Source organism: Sceloporus occidentalis, unplaced genomic scaffold (assembly GCF_023333645.1).
Source record: "Sceloporus occidentalis isolate IW3139 unplaced genomic scaffold, rSceOcc1.0.p SCAF_5, whole genome shotgun sequence".
NCBI classification, from domain to species: domain Eukaryota; kingdom Metazoa; phylum Chordata; class Lepidosauria; order Squamata; family Phrynosomatidae; genus Sceloporus; species Sceloporus occidentalis.
The window spans coordinates 81,730,852-81,743,341 of NW_028316985.1; the positions used below are offsets into that span (position 1 = coordinate 81,730,852).

Genomic DNA, 12,490 nt, shown 5'->3' on the forward strand with positions numbered 1-12,490 from the left:
GGTTCATTGGATCTACTTCATACTGTCCAGTATTTCACAGATAAAAACTGGGACATATGTGGCCAAACCACATCAGAGTGTGAAGAGAAAGATATGGTCAGGAAATGAGGCAAAAAATTATAAAGGAGGATGAACACAAAACTACCGTTTTAAGCAGAGTAAACCTGGAATTTATGTACTGAGTTTAGGGCAAGACTGTATTTCCTCCTCTTCTTTTCTGTCTGCTGAGTTAATTCAGTGTAAATTAGGTAGAAATTGAAATAAACTGAAGACAAAGAATGAAAGTGGGAGAAGGAGAGAGAAACTGGAATAGTTTAAAGGCAGCTGAGAAAGTAGGGCAGCAGAAGATTAACTGGGGCTGTCCCTCCCAAACTGGGGCAGTTGGAGGGTATGCTACTCTAGTTGAGAGTAACAATTGTGTATTGTATAAGCTTACAACAGGGACAAGACCAAGTGTGGACCTGGGCTTTTGAAAGGAGTGCTCAGACCACATTAATACCTTCCTGTTCAGTAATCATTGCCAAAAGGGGGAAAAACAATTGCAAGTAGGTAGACAGGTAGGTAGGAAACACATTCCTGGGTTTGATCTATAAGGATATATGTGACCCTGCTTGAAATTTGTAATCTGCAAAGGAGGTCCTGTTGTGTGTGCCACCACCTTGAGAATTTAAATTGGTGGATATTGTATCGTATTATATTGTATTACTGTGTTACAGGAGGGTTATTTTAAGAGAATTTTAATGGTTGGAATTTGTATGATTGTATGTAATTTTGCTGTGATCCCGCCTCAATCTGTAGGGAGAGGCGGGAAATAGAAATAAATTATTGTTGTTGTTATTATTATTATTATTATTATTATTATTATTAGAGACCGAGCATTTTCTGTAGCAGCACCCAAATGTGGAAATGCCTCTCAAGGGAAATGGGACAGTATATCTTTGTTGTGTTTTCAACAGGCAGAGAATTAAAAAGCACATAAGAATATGCCCCATCCACTTGAAAGCTAATTAAAATATCCACACATTTTTAAATTAACACTGTGCTACTTGGGTTTTATGCAAGTTGCTTCTGATGAGTTTGTCTACACTAAAAATAGTCTAATGCAGGTGTTTAACTTTTTCCCTTTATTATCCAATACATCTCTTTTTCAGATTGCTGGAATTATTTCAGCTGGAATTGTACTCATTGCCATTGTTGCTTTAGGAAAACTGCTGGAACCTTTGCAAAAGGTACTGTTGTTATTGTTACTGTTGTTGTTTTTCACAGTACTGAGGTCACTTCATTTGTGGCTGCCTACTTAGATTTGTCACTCATAAAGAAAAAAAACCTCTTTTCTCTTCCTGTCTCTCTTCTCCCAAATGGGGTGACATACAAATATGCATACTTTGGAGCTTTCCTCCTTGAATAATGCAGTTAATGCCTCTTTCTCTGTTTGCAGTCTGTCTTGGCCGCTGTGGTTATTGCCAACTTGAAAGGGATGTTCATGCAAATATTTGATGTCCCTCGCTTGTGGAGGCAAAGCAAGGCAGATGCTGTGAGTTCTTTAATGTTTTTATTCATAAATCTGCAGATTATTGATATTTTAAATTAGCTCAACCCTATCATCTCCCTTTCATTTCATTTAAGAAATAATAGATGAGATCCTCAGGTAACTGGGTGCGGGGGAAGCAATCTGTTGTACTGAACAAGTTCAGCCATCTACAGGGCTAGAGTTATTGATTATTAGAGAAAGTTTCTGACCACTGAAGATCCAAGAAATAGAGGTGTCAAAAAGAGTTCCTTGTTGCTTTGTTGAAATGATGGACATATTCTGGCTTTTTCTAATGTGGCCTTCCAGTGTACTTGGCTCTTATTGAGTTTGCAAAATGTGAAAGTTTAGGTGGACAGCTGATATGATTGTGGCGGTTTTAAAATTTAAAAATAACTGATTTTTTATTTTATTTTATATTTTAAAAATTATTTAAAATTTTATTTAAAAACAACACATATTAATAAATATTAAATTTTCATTTTAACAACATGAAATAATGTACATGTAAATACATTTAGGTTGTGCTTATGATATTACAATTTAAAGGCATAGTTTTACTTTTTTAGTTGTTTATCTCACAACTATTGCCATTACATTCATTGAAATATGGGAATTATGATTTATAAGTAACATTAGTACAAAATACATTACTTTTGTATGGTGTGGTATGGGAGGAAGTCAGTGGGGGGGGGGGGTGACACCATGACTTACCACACTGGGTGACGCCAATTCTAGTGATGCCACTGCATCTCCTTGCACATTGAAAGTAGCATGCTAGGAAGATGGCTGGATTAGAATTCTTTTCGCAACATGCTCGATTTGTATATGACAGGATTTTTCTGTTTTGTTTTTTGTTTTTGTAGAAAAGGGCAGGTTCAGGCTTATGTTTGTCCTTAAGTGTGGTCCACTCCTCCATACAATCAGTGACAGCAATCTCATATCCTCTTTTTTGTCCTATAAATGTCTTCTGTCAGAGGAGTTTATCACACTAGTGAGATCCTGTGGGAAAACAGGAGTTAAACACAATATAACGTGAAGATAACCCAGAAATGCCCAAAGTTTATCACAATACGTCACAGTTAACGTGAAATAATGTGAAGTTAATCTGCAGTTAAAACGGAGGAAACCAGCAGCTTTTAAAATTGGGAACAAACCAATTTTAAAAAGCTGCTGGTTTCCTCCACTTTAACTGCAGATTAACTTCACATTATTTCATTTTAGCAGCAATTAGTGTGATAAACTTTCCAAATTTGCAAGTTCTGTTTAAATTCGAATTTAACTTAACTCTCGTTTAACTCCCATTTTCTCGTGGGATCTCGCTAGTGTGATAAAGCTCAGTCTGGATAGGGCCTCCCCGCAAACAAGGTTGAAAGAGGAGAAAGCAGTGTTACTACCACCACTTTGAAATAACATTTCTTCTTACTTTGAGGGGTAATGGTGTGGGACAGTGATGTTAATTTTGAACAGTGGTGTAACCGCCTTTAAACTTGTTGGGTTTTTAGTGTGATAAATAATTATTTGTTACTTCTAAAATGTTGGGAGACATTGGGGAGGTTTGGGGGTTTTGTTTGCCATTTTTCAACTTTAAGTATATTTTTATACTATAATAACCATAGTAATAAAACAATATGCTTGTTGTGTTGGTTACCCCTAACAAAACAATGGGAAGAGCCATGTGCATGATTAATAGAAGAGGAAGGGCAGTCTCAAGAGGGCTGGGGGCAACCATCTGACCATTCCTCTTGGTTCTGCCAGGCCTATGAAAGAGATTTTAATCATAGGCAGATCTGCTGCTGTAAGGAGCAGTACACCTCAGGCACATGTTTACCATCTCAGTAGGAATTAGGCTACATTCTGTGAGACCCATCAAACAGTTTCTCCTTTTCTTGTTACTCATTTTCCAGATGATCTGGGTATTCACATGTATAGCATCCATTATCCTTGGACTGGATTTGGGATTACTTGCTGGACTGGTGTTTGCGTTGCTAACTGTTGTATTGAGGGTTCAATTGTAAGTATCACAGACACAAGTCAGTTTCTGAATTTTTACACGCCAGTAAAATACATAAATAAAATTAAAGGATTCACTCAAGATTTTGGGGTTCTCCTATTATACAAACATGCAGAGCCAAAATTACTTTATGGCTTCATCAGCCTGTAATTATATCCATTATGAGTTATTCAAGCCAATAAACCATGCTGGCTTTGGATAAAATGAGGCCACCACATTTTAAAACACTTAAAATCACAATAAACTGTAATACTGAGAGCTAGAGTATAATAATGAGTACTAGACTCACCCCTGATTGTGATCAGTATAATGGACCATCAGTTTTTGTGGTTAATATTTAAACATAACTAGTCCAATAGTTGTTCTGGGGATTCCTTGCTATCACAAGAGGGAGAGCGAGAGAGAGAGAGAGAATGAATAATGCTGAAGCGTCAGATGTTTCCCTGACGTTTCTGTTGTATCTTATATAGGCATTCCACTTCTCAGTTTAAAGTGAAAAACATAAGTCTTCTTCAGCTAAGCCAGCTCTGACATGTTCACAATGGAATTGTACAGGTGTTCACTTGAATCACAGCCATCCCTCTGTTTCTTTGGAAAGATTTATATGGGTTAATCCATTTGGACCTTAGAATTGCATCCCCCCCATATTTACCAGAGCTTAGAAACAGTACTTTTTTGAACTACATGCTCTGATGCTTAGATACAGACATACGTTACGTACATATTTCTTCCATTTATTTACATACAGAAAAGTAATGTGCCAGAAAGAAAGATGTTCAACCTGACATCCTACTTTTTTATGAGGCAGAATTCCAGTCTGGAAGGGAACAAGACAGTCTAGGGAAAGCTTTATTCATTGATTCAGTTATGTGCATAAACCAATACACTGAGATGAAAAAGGATCAAGGAACGAATGGATGATCCTCCCTACTTTGTATGTATGACTTATATCATAAATACTGAAGGCAAAAGTTAATCTTTAATGCTGAGGTATTTCAAGTATCTTTTCTCATGGCTGACCACAAGATAAGCAAATGTGGTGGGCCACAAAGAACAAGCAACTTAGATTAGTGGTCCTCCAATCAACCAAGTTTAAGAACCATTCTGCTACTGAATTAATCTCTTGACAATTAGCACAATAGACACCAATTAGCCTTCTCTGTTCTTTATTATCTGGTTCACAGGTCGTATGATTAATCACAGCTCAGCTAACACTTGCTTGTAACAAATTGTTCTGTATAATTTAAGATTGTACTTGTACTTTAACCAATTATGTCCTTTTGGTTTTTTTGCCAGTCCCTCCTGGGGTAGCCTTGGCAGCATTCCTGGGACAGACCTATATAAAAGCATCAAAGAATACAAAAATGTAAGACTTTACAACAAGTTAATATTTCACACAAACACACACACAGAGTATTGCATTAAGGTTTCATCCAAAGTTGGCTGAAATGCATTTGAAGGGCAAAATTGTCTATAGGCTAATTTCTTAGTTTTTTACAATGGTCACAAAGAAGACATTTTGGCCAGAGTGGAATTAACTGCAGCATGAAGCATGCCACAGTGCTATGATTTTTTTAGTTTCTATTATAAGAACCCATTTGTGAAGTAGCTACAATTAATTCATTAGCTACAATTAATTCATTTCTACATGCCTTTGCTGCATCAGTAAATGCATTCTGAAAGAATTGCTATTCTGAGTCTCCGTCATGTGAATTCTATGAGATAAATGGCAATAGCTTTTCTGACTGTGTTATACCTCACTCTGTATTTAGTCTTAGAGTGAGAGGAAGGTAACTGTTTAAGTATATAACTGAAATGGGAGACTTGTGGACATAAGAGCTGTCAGGGAAGACATCAAGTGAAAAAGATTTGTGTATCAATCAGGGTGGCTAAACAGGATCAAGATGGGAAGAGAGCTGGTTTAGCAATCCATAATAGACAGAATGGCAAGAACATCCACAAAATACATGCTTATTTCAACTGAAAATGATTTTCACAACAGGTTACTGAACCAGAAGGAGTGAAGATTCTCAGATTTTCAAGTCCTATTTTTTATGCTAACATTGATGGCTTGAGAAGCAGTCTCAAATCAACTGTGAGTAATTTATGATATTTCAGAATATTTTTGGTTTATACTATCTACAGTCTACGATAATGTGCAACTCCCAGGCACAGGAGGCAGTGAAGTTTGCCAAATGTGCTTCTCACCAGTCCCTGGATGGGAAATTGCCTGGGAACTCCATCTATGCATCCTTGAATTCCATGATGGAAGAAAGAATATGATTATTATAAATAAAGGACAGTGGACTCAATCCCATTGATACTAACTGACTATAACCAGTATGTTTCTTCTTGCAGAAACCTGGAAAACCAATAGTAGAATACTTTTTTTCAAATCTGTTATCTGCAGGTTGGATTTGATGCCATGCGGGTCTATAACAAAAGGCTTAAAGCTCTGCGAAAGATACAAAAACTGATCAAGAAGGGAAAATTAAAGGCAACAAAAGTAATGTATCAGTTTCCCGTTTCTATTCTACTCACCTTTGAGAAACACTTTTATTTCAATACATACTGTATACATGAGATCCACATCTAATTTTATTTTCTTTTACAATGAAGTATGTAGCAATATATTACTATTGCTTGTAGCATACAGAAAATCTGATCAGGAAGTGACAAATCAGAATTTTGTACATGTCTGTAGTGTACTATATGGTTAGGATAATATATATACTAGCATTTTTCATTGCTTGTATTAAAAAGTAGTGCTGTATGAGGAAGATTATCTGTCTGTGACAGTCAAAGAGATTTTCTGAAGGAAAACTTTATATCACACATATTTGTGTGAGCTTCATCTTCCTTTCAAGACAAGATAGAGTTTGGACAGAAGAGCCAGAAAGAAGTCTTTGCAAGGGCTGGAAAAGTTGGAAGGAGATAATATAGTAAGCATGGAGCAACAGGTTCCGAAAACCCATATTAACTGCAGAGAGCGCATAAGGAAACATTGGATAACTGCTTATGCAAGCTCATAAAACTTACACTCTGTGTAATTTGAGGCCCCGATCCCTTTTCTTTCTGCCTAATAGAATTGAATATATTACAGTAAATGTATTTCTTATATGCACTTCATATATTTATATTTTCTATGCTATGTGCCTAAATTGCACTATTAGACAACTGAACAATTGGCCTTAATCTTATTTCTAATGAAGTTAGTGCGGGTGAAATCAGGGCACAGATAAAATATGAAAGGTTAGTTTCCAGAAAACTTATTAAAAACATTTTATCATCAGGAAAAATTCACAACTTTATTTCTTGGTTAATAACTAATAAACTGAATATATTATGTCTATGTTCTGATTAGAATGGCATCATCAGTGATTTTGGTACTACCAATGAAGCTTTTGAACCTGATGAGGACCCAGAAGATCCTACTGATTTTGACATTCCAACTAAGGAAGTAGAAATCCAAGTGGACTGGAATTCAGAACTCCCAGTCAAAGTCAATGTCCCCAAAGTGCCTCTTCATAGTTTAATTTTTGATTTTGGAGCAGTATCCTTTTTGGATGTAGTAGCAGTGAGAGTAATAAAAACGGTAAGCCTATTTCACCATAGCCATAGTGAGAACAAATCTAGCCAGCATTTATGGAATCCTGTAATTGATGGGCAACAAAAGCATGCATGCACTTCAGTCAAAATATATAGTAAACATTGAAATGCCTTTCTATTAGCACTCTGAAATGGAAGTTACGGTACATGTAATATTCTTCATGTAAGCAGTAAATTAATGTGCTATTTCTCTCTTGTTAATACAGTTGGCCCTTCTTATCCACGGATTTTTTATCCACGGATTCAAGCATCCACAGCTTGAGAATATTCCAAAAAAGTATAAATTCCAATTAGCAAACCTTGATTTTCCATTTTATATAAGGGACATTATTTTATTATGCCATTGTATTTAATGAGACTTGAGCATCCACAGATTTTGTTATTCACGGGGGGTGCTGGAACCAAACCCCACTGCACAACAAGGTCCCACTGTACCATGAAAGCTGACTAGGGACATGATAAGGGGTATAGGAGTTTAATCTGGATTGCAACCCTCTTCCATGGTTTTCATTGACATTGGAGATCAAACCTCCATTTGCAGCAGTGGAACCTTTTCTTCCAAATTGCAGGTGTTTGATTGGGATTGGGACTGGAGGGAGAGTCAGGGAGATGGAAGACTAAATCCTTCTAAAATGGTGGTTCACGTGTTTTTTTTACCCTTGTGACTCCCCTTTACATCTACTTTGGGACATCATGCCTCTCCCAACTTAGTATATGAATAAAAATATTTTGTTTGTTTAGAGTACAGATTCTCATTCACATGTCCATGTATATTCATATTTTAACATTTTATAAGGAAATAGCTCTCCTTATCCTCCTTCCCATCATTTCCAAGGCAGAGGTTCCAAGCACCCCTCTTGCATTTCACTCCCCCCTTCCAGGAGAAATAAACTGAGAATAGGAGGAGGAGATCAGAGCCTTATTTTGCTCCCCCCTTGAGCCACTCGCATGCCCCCCAGGGGTCCTGCCCCACAGTTTGAGAGTCTAACATTAATAGCAGCATGTCTAGTGTGTCCCCTCCCAAAAAAATCTGCATTAGTTCTCTAGGTTAATTGTGAGTTTCCCAAAATGGCTTCCTATACATCCCAGAGAATATGAGGGACAATTTTGCAATTTTTTTGCTTCTTAGGCAAAAATGCCATTTTAGCTCTAGGAGAGTTATTTTTTCAAACAGGAAGTGAACTGAATATCTAGAGTAATCCATGCTCTCTATCTCAACCAGAATAGACATTTATTCATGATTAAAGCAAAGCCAGTATATTTATATTTAGTATTTTTATATTTACTATTTACATTAATTTAAATCATACGTTTAGACAGGATTTTACACTAGGTTTAAATTCAGCAAAATGGATGTAGTGACTTCAGTAATATAATTTAAATTTGAAAAAAATTAAAAATTAAAAAGGGTAGGTAGGTTAAGAATACATTTCAGATAAAACCAATTCTTTTCTTTTCAGATCCTCAAGGAGTTTGAGAGGATTGATGTGAAAGTATACATTGCATCACACCTAGGTAAATATATATCTACCCCTAATGGACAACAGATCACATTCAGAACTGAAGACAAAGTGCATGGGAGAAAGTGGAGTACAAACCAAATCCTCAGTGTGGACATTCTTGTTATGTCAACTTAAAAAGATTTTCAGGTTGCTTTTACCATTCATGGAATAGAAACATAACCATCTTCCACATGTATTACATGTATTACTAACAATAAACTAGATCTAATAACGTTAAAAATATTAACAAACTGGCTGGTCCAACAAGAGGCCATGGGGGAAAGGGGAAAAGGGGATATTTCTGGGAGGGAGTCATGGCTGGACAGGTGCGTGCTGTGCCAATGTGTCACTGGGCACACTGATGAGCCGTATGGGCAGTCAGTGGATCATGCAGTTTAGCAAATGGCCATGTGGGCCATCCAGTGGGCTGCCATTTGGGCAGGACAAGGAAGACGATTGGCTGCTACTGATGGAGCATCCATGCACTCATGTATGTGTTTGCAGCAGAACAGAAAAAATAATGGCTCAGTACAGCTGCGATTGCTTCGTTATGGAAGGTTGTCCAAGCAGCGGGAAGGGAATGGTGTGGACCTTGTGTCAGTTGTTAGCCCACTGTGGGAGCTGGCAGTACAGTGGGTTCTCAGTGTGACTTGGGAAATCCCGGGGTGAGCCAGCTTTTCTCCTCCGTCTGCTTTTGGCCTTAATAAACTGTAGTGTGTCTGTGTGCATATTGTTTTTGCTGTTTTTAAAATGTTGCTTTATTTCCCCCCTCTTCAGACCACATTATCAAAACACTGGAACACTGTGCCTTTTTTGATGATAATATTAAAAAAGAAATGTTTTTCCTGACTGTCCATGATGCTGTACTCCACATACAGAATCAGATCATGCACAGAGACATCCAGGACCCTATATTTGAAAAGGTAGGGACCCAAATATAGTTTTGTTTTTATTCACTTGCTTATAACACTTGAAGCCTAACTTCTACCCCACTTAGTAGTTTCATTTACTGAACAATGCTTTCTCAAGCCTTCCTTCCTAGTGCATCCTACTCACTGATTTCTTTAGACTGGAGGATTCTTTGTGACAGTGTAGGATCTGGACCAGGATCTGGCAGTAGGAAAAGTAAATTGGCAATAATAAAAATCATGCAACCTTGTTTGTAGAAAGTTATAAAGTTGTACATCTTCTGAAGATGGAAACACACACTGAGCCTCCATCAGTACTAAAATTTTCTTTTTAAATGCCTGATAAGTAATTATGATTTATAATTTTGACACACCTTTTGTCACATTTTCTAATCTGTGGCCTAAATCCAATTGCTAGTTTTAGCTGCAAGTAGATTTACTGAATTTTGAAACATTGAAACATATCCCTTTGCTTCAGTGGGTCTACTGTAGTTGGGATTAGCAATATGATTTATGGCTATATATCTATCCATATATATATCATATATCAACAGTTATTTAATTAATATTTAGAATGAGTAACAGTAGAGTTGAAAGTATCATTGGTTTTATTTGGATTAGAATATCTATCCATATATATATATATCAACAGTTATTTAATTAATATTTAGAATGAGTAACAGTAGAGTTGCAATTAAAAACAACTCAATAATTACACTTGGCTCTTTAACAATACAGTATCAACTACTGCAGTATGGTACACTTTCTGTATACAGAATTATAACAATGTTTAACCATTTTGTTCAGATTTCACTGATGCAGGAGTCAAAGGAACCAATGGAATTAATAGAAACACCCCATCATGAAGAACTTGATGTTCAGGAAGAGGTATGGTTTACCATACAAACTCAACTATAAGTTGACCTCATGCATAAGTTCAGGACAGGTTTTAGGGCCAAAATTATGGATTTTGATATGACTGATGGATAAGTCAAGGGTAAAACATAAGGGCATGTACCCAAAGGTGTAAAGGATGAAGCAAGGGGAAATGATGCCAGAGAGTTTAGAAAACTATGGTAGACATAACTGTTTGTGCTCACCCTAAAGGCTGGATGGATGAGGAGAGAACTACAGTACATGGTGGCTTTGTGATGGTTGGGGCAGGTGACCAAGCACAAACAGTCTAAAAAAATGCACACATCAAAAAGAATGAAGTGGTGACTGAATGCTAGTAATGATTATAGCCTTCAGTTTTAATTTGATAATTTTGCCTGATTTTAACCCAGAAAAGTTGACATACACAACTGTCTTATTCAAATCCTTTAAACCCCAGTTCCTTTTAGGGACTCTTGGGACAGGCTAAGGTACATACTGGTGCTATGCGCCGGCCTGAGGCCAATTTTAGGGCTTGGAAGAATGGAGTGTCCGCACGCTCTTGAGCCCTACTGCGCTGTCCAGGTACCATCATGGCGTTCCCGCATCCACTTGGGGGCTGCCATGTTGATGTATGCACGGTGCAGCGTCCAAACGGTGCCGTGCAGCATGTACATCATCAGTGTGCGCATGGTCTCCAATGGCAAGTTATTTTTATGCCTCGTGGAGGCCGCAACGTTTGGTTGCTGAGGCCTCTGTTTGGGGCAGAAAGGGGTGGCGCCTCACTGCCACTTTCTCCCCATCTGTCGAGCCTTTAAGGTCTCACCTTTTATAACTCTACTCAGAGAAAGGGATGATTCCTTTTTTGGTAAGAGTTAAAATGAAGCAGTTATATTTATCCATGGATAAGTTGACCCATTTTTTGGGGTCAATTTCTTGACTAAAATGTCTAGACTTATACATGAGTATACACTGTAATTTTGCTTAAAATACCCAAATTTTAAATTCTTTTTTTAAATTATATAAAATGTACAAGGTTTAATTTGCAAATAGACTGGATAACCTTGAATGATTTCCCACTTCACAGAAATGCATTACTCAAATACTAAATTTTGATATAGGGAAATTGCTCCTGCCTTACACTGTCTCTCAGATAGCCCATTTTTTCTCAGTGGGTCAACATATTCCAGTAACTTCTATGAATCATCTGCTGAAGTAATTCCAGGCTTATCTACAAACCACAGACTTTAAAAAGGTTTAATAGGATCTCTAACAACACAGCAGCACTTTCATCAGAGTAAACTCTATAGGATTTTCTGGGGGAAATCATACAAATTGATACATTATTTATATATGGTTCTAATAGGGGTGTACTTTTATCAAAACATGCTATCTTGACTGTATAAAGACATAACTGCAAAGATTTTGAAATAAAGAGTTTTAATTTCAGAAATAATTTTTTAATTTCTTTTAAATCTTTCTTTTACTAGGCCATGCGAAGGCTTGCTTCATGAGGAAAGGCTACTGAAATTATCACATTTGTGAACTCTGTGGCAAACATACACTATTTGAAGCAGTTTTACTTTCCACCAGAAAGAAACATTTAACTTATACTACAGATGTGTCTGATGCTAATTTCTCTGTTTGCATATTATGTCTGATTAAAATTATTTAATAAACCTGCTCAAAAATCAAAACCCGGCAAATCAAACCTGGCAAAATGGAAAGCAATTTCATCATAACTACAGCAGAAATGGGGATTAGCTTCTGAAGAAGGAGACATGTGTAAACTGTCTTTCTCACTCAGTGTTACTTTCACATATATAACCAGCAAGTAAGTAAAGAGGAAGAAAAAGAGAGAAGAAAAGAAAGAATGAACTTGTTACGACTTGCAAGGATAATCTAGACTCTTTGTACACTGCCAACGCGAATGTGACTTCTTTATTTCTCAGGGGTACCTCTAGGTGCTACTGCCAGAAGGGCAACACTATTTATGACTAATAGAAATGCAATACTTTATACAGAAAGAAACTATATTCTTCAGTGAAAAAACAAT

General features: G+C 36.9%; 1 protein-coding gene across 1 annotated transcript in view; it reads left to right on the top strand.

Moving 5' to 3' along the window:
• The window catches only part of LOC149312386 (pendrin-like), a 28,899-nt gene extending 16,409 nt beyond the window's left edge, over nucleotides 1-12,490 (top strand). Inside the window, exons 11-21 of the mRNA XM_089526864.1 lie at nucleotides 1,152-1,229; nucleotides 1,439-1,534; nucleotides 3,436-3,542; nucleotides 4,839-4,908; nucleotides 5,545-5,637; nucleotides 5,953-6,048; nucleotides 6,907-7,137; nucleotides 8,612-8,666; nucleotides 9,431-9,576; nucleotides 10,369-10,449; nucleotides 11,925-12,490. Of these exons, the coding sequence (XP_089382990.1) occupies nucleotides 1,152-1,229; nucleotides 1,439-1,534; nucleotides 3,436-3,542; nucleotides 4,839-4,908; nucleotides 5,545-5,637; nucleotides 5,953-6,048; nucleotides 6,907-7,137; nucleotides 8,612-8,666; nucleotides 9,431-9,576; nucleotides 10,369-10,449; nucleotides 11,925-11,948 (1,077 nt within the window). The 3' untranslated portion in view covers nucleotides 11,949-12,490. The remainder of the gene's footprint in view (nucleotides 1-1,151; nucleotides 1,230-1,438; nucleotides 1,535-3,435; nucleotides 3,543-4,838; nucleotides 4,909-5,544; nucleotides 5,638-5,952; nucleotides 6,049-6,906; nucleotides 7,138-8,611; nucleotides 8,667-9,430; nucleotides 9,577-10,368; nucleotides 10,450-11,924) is intronic.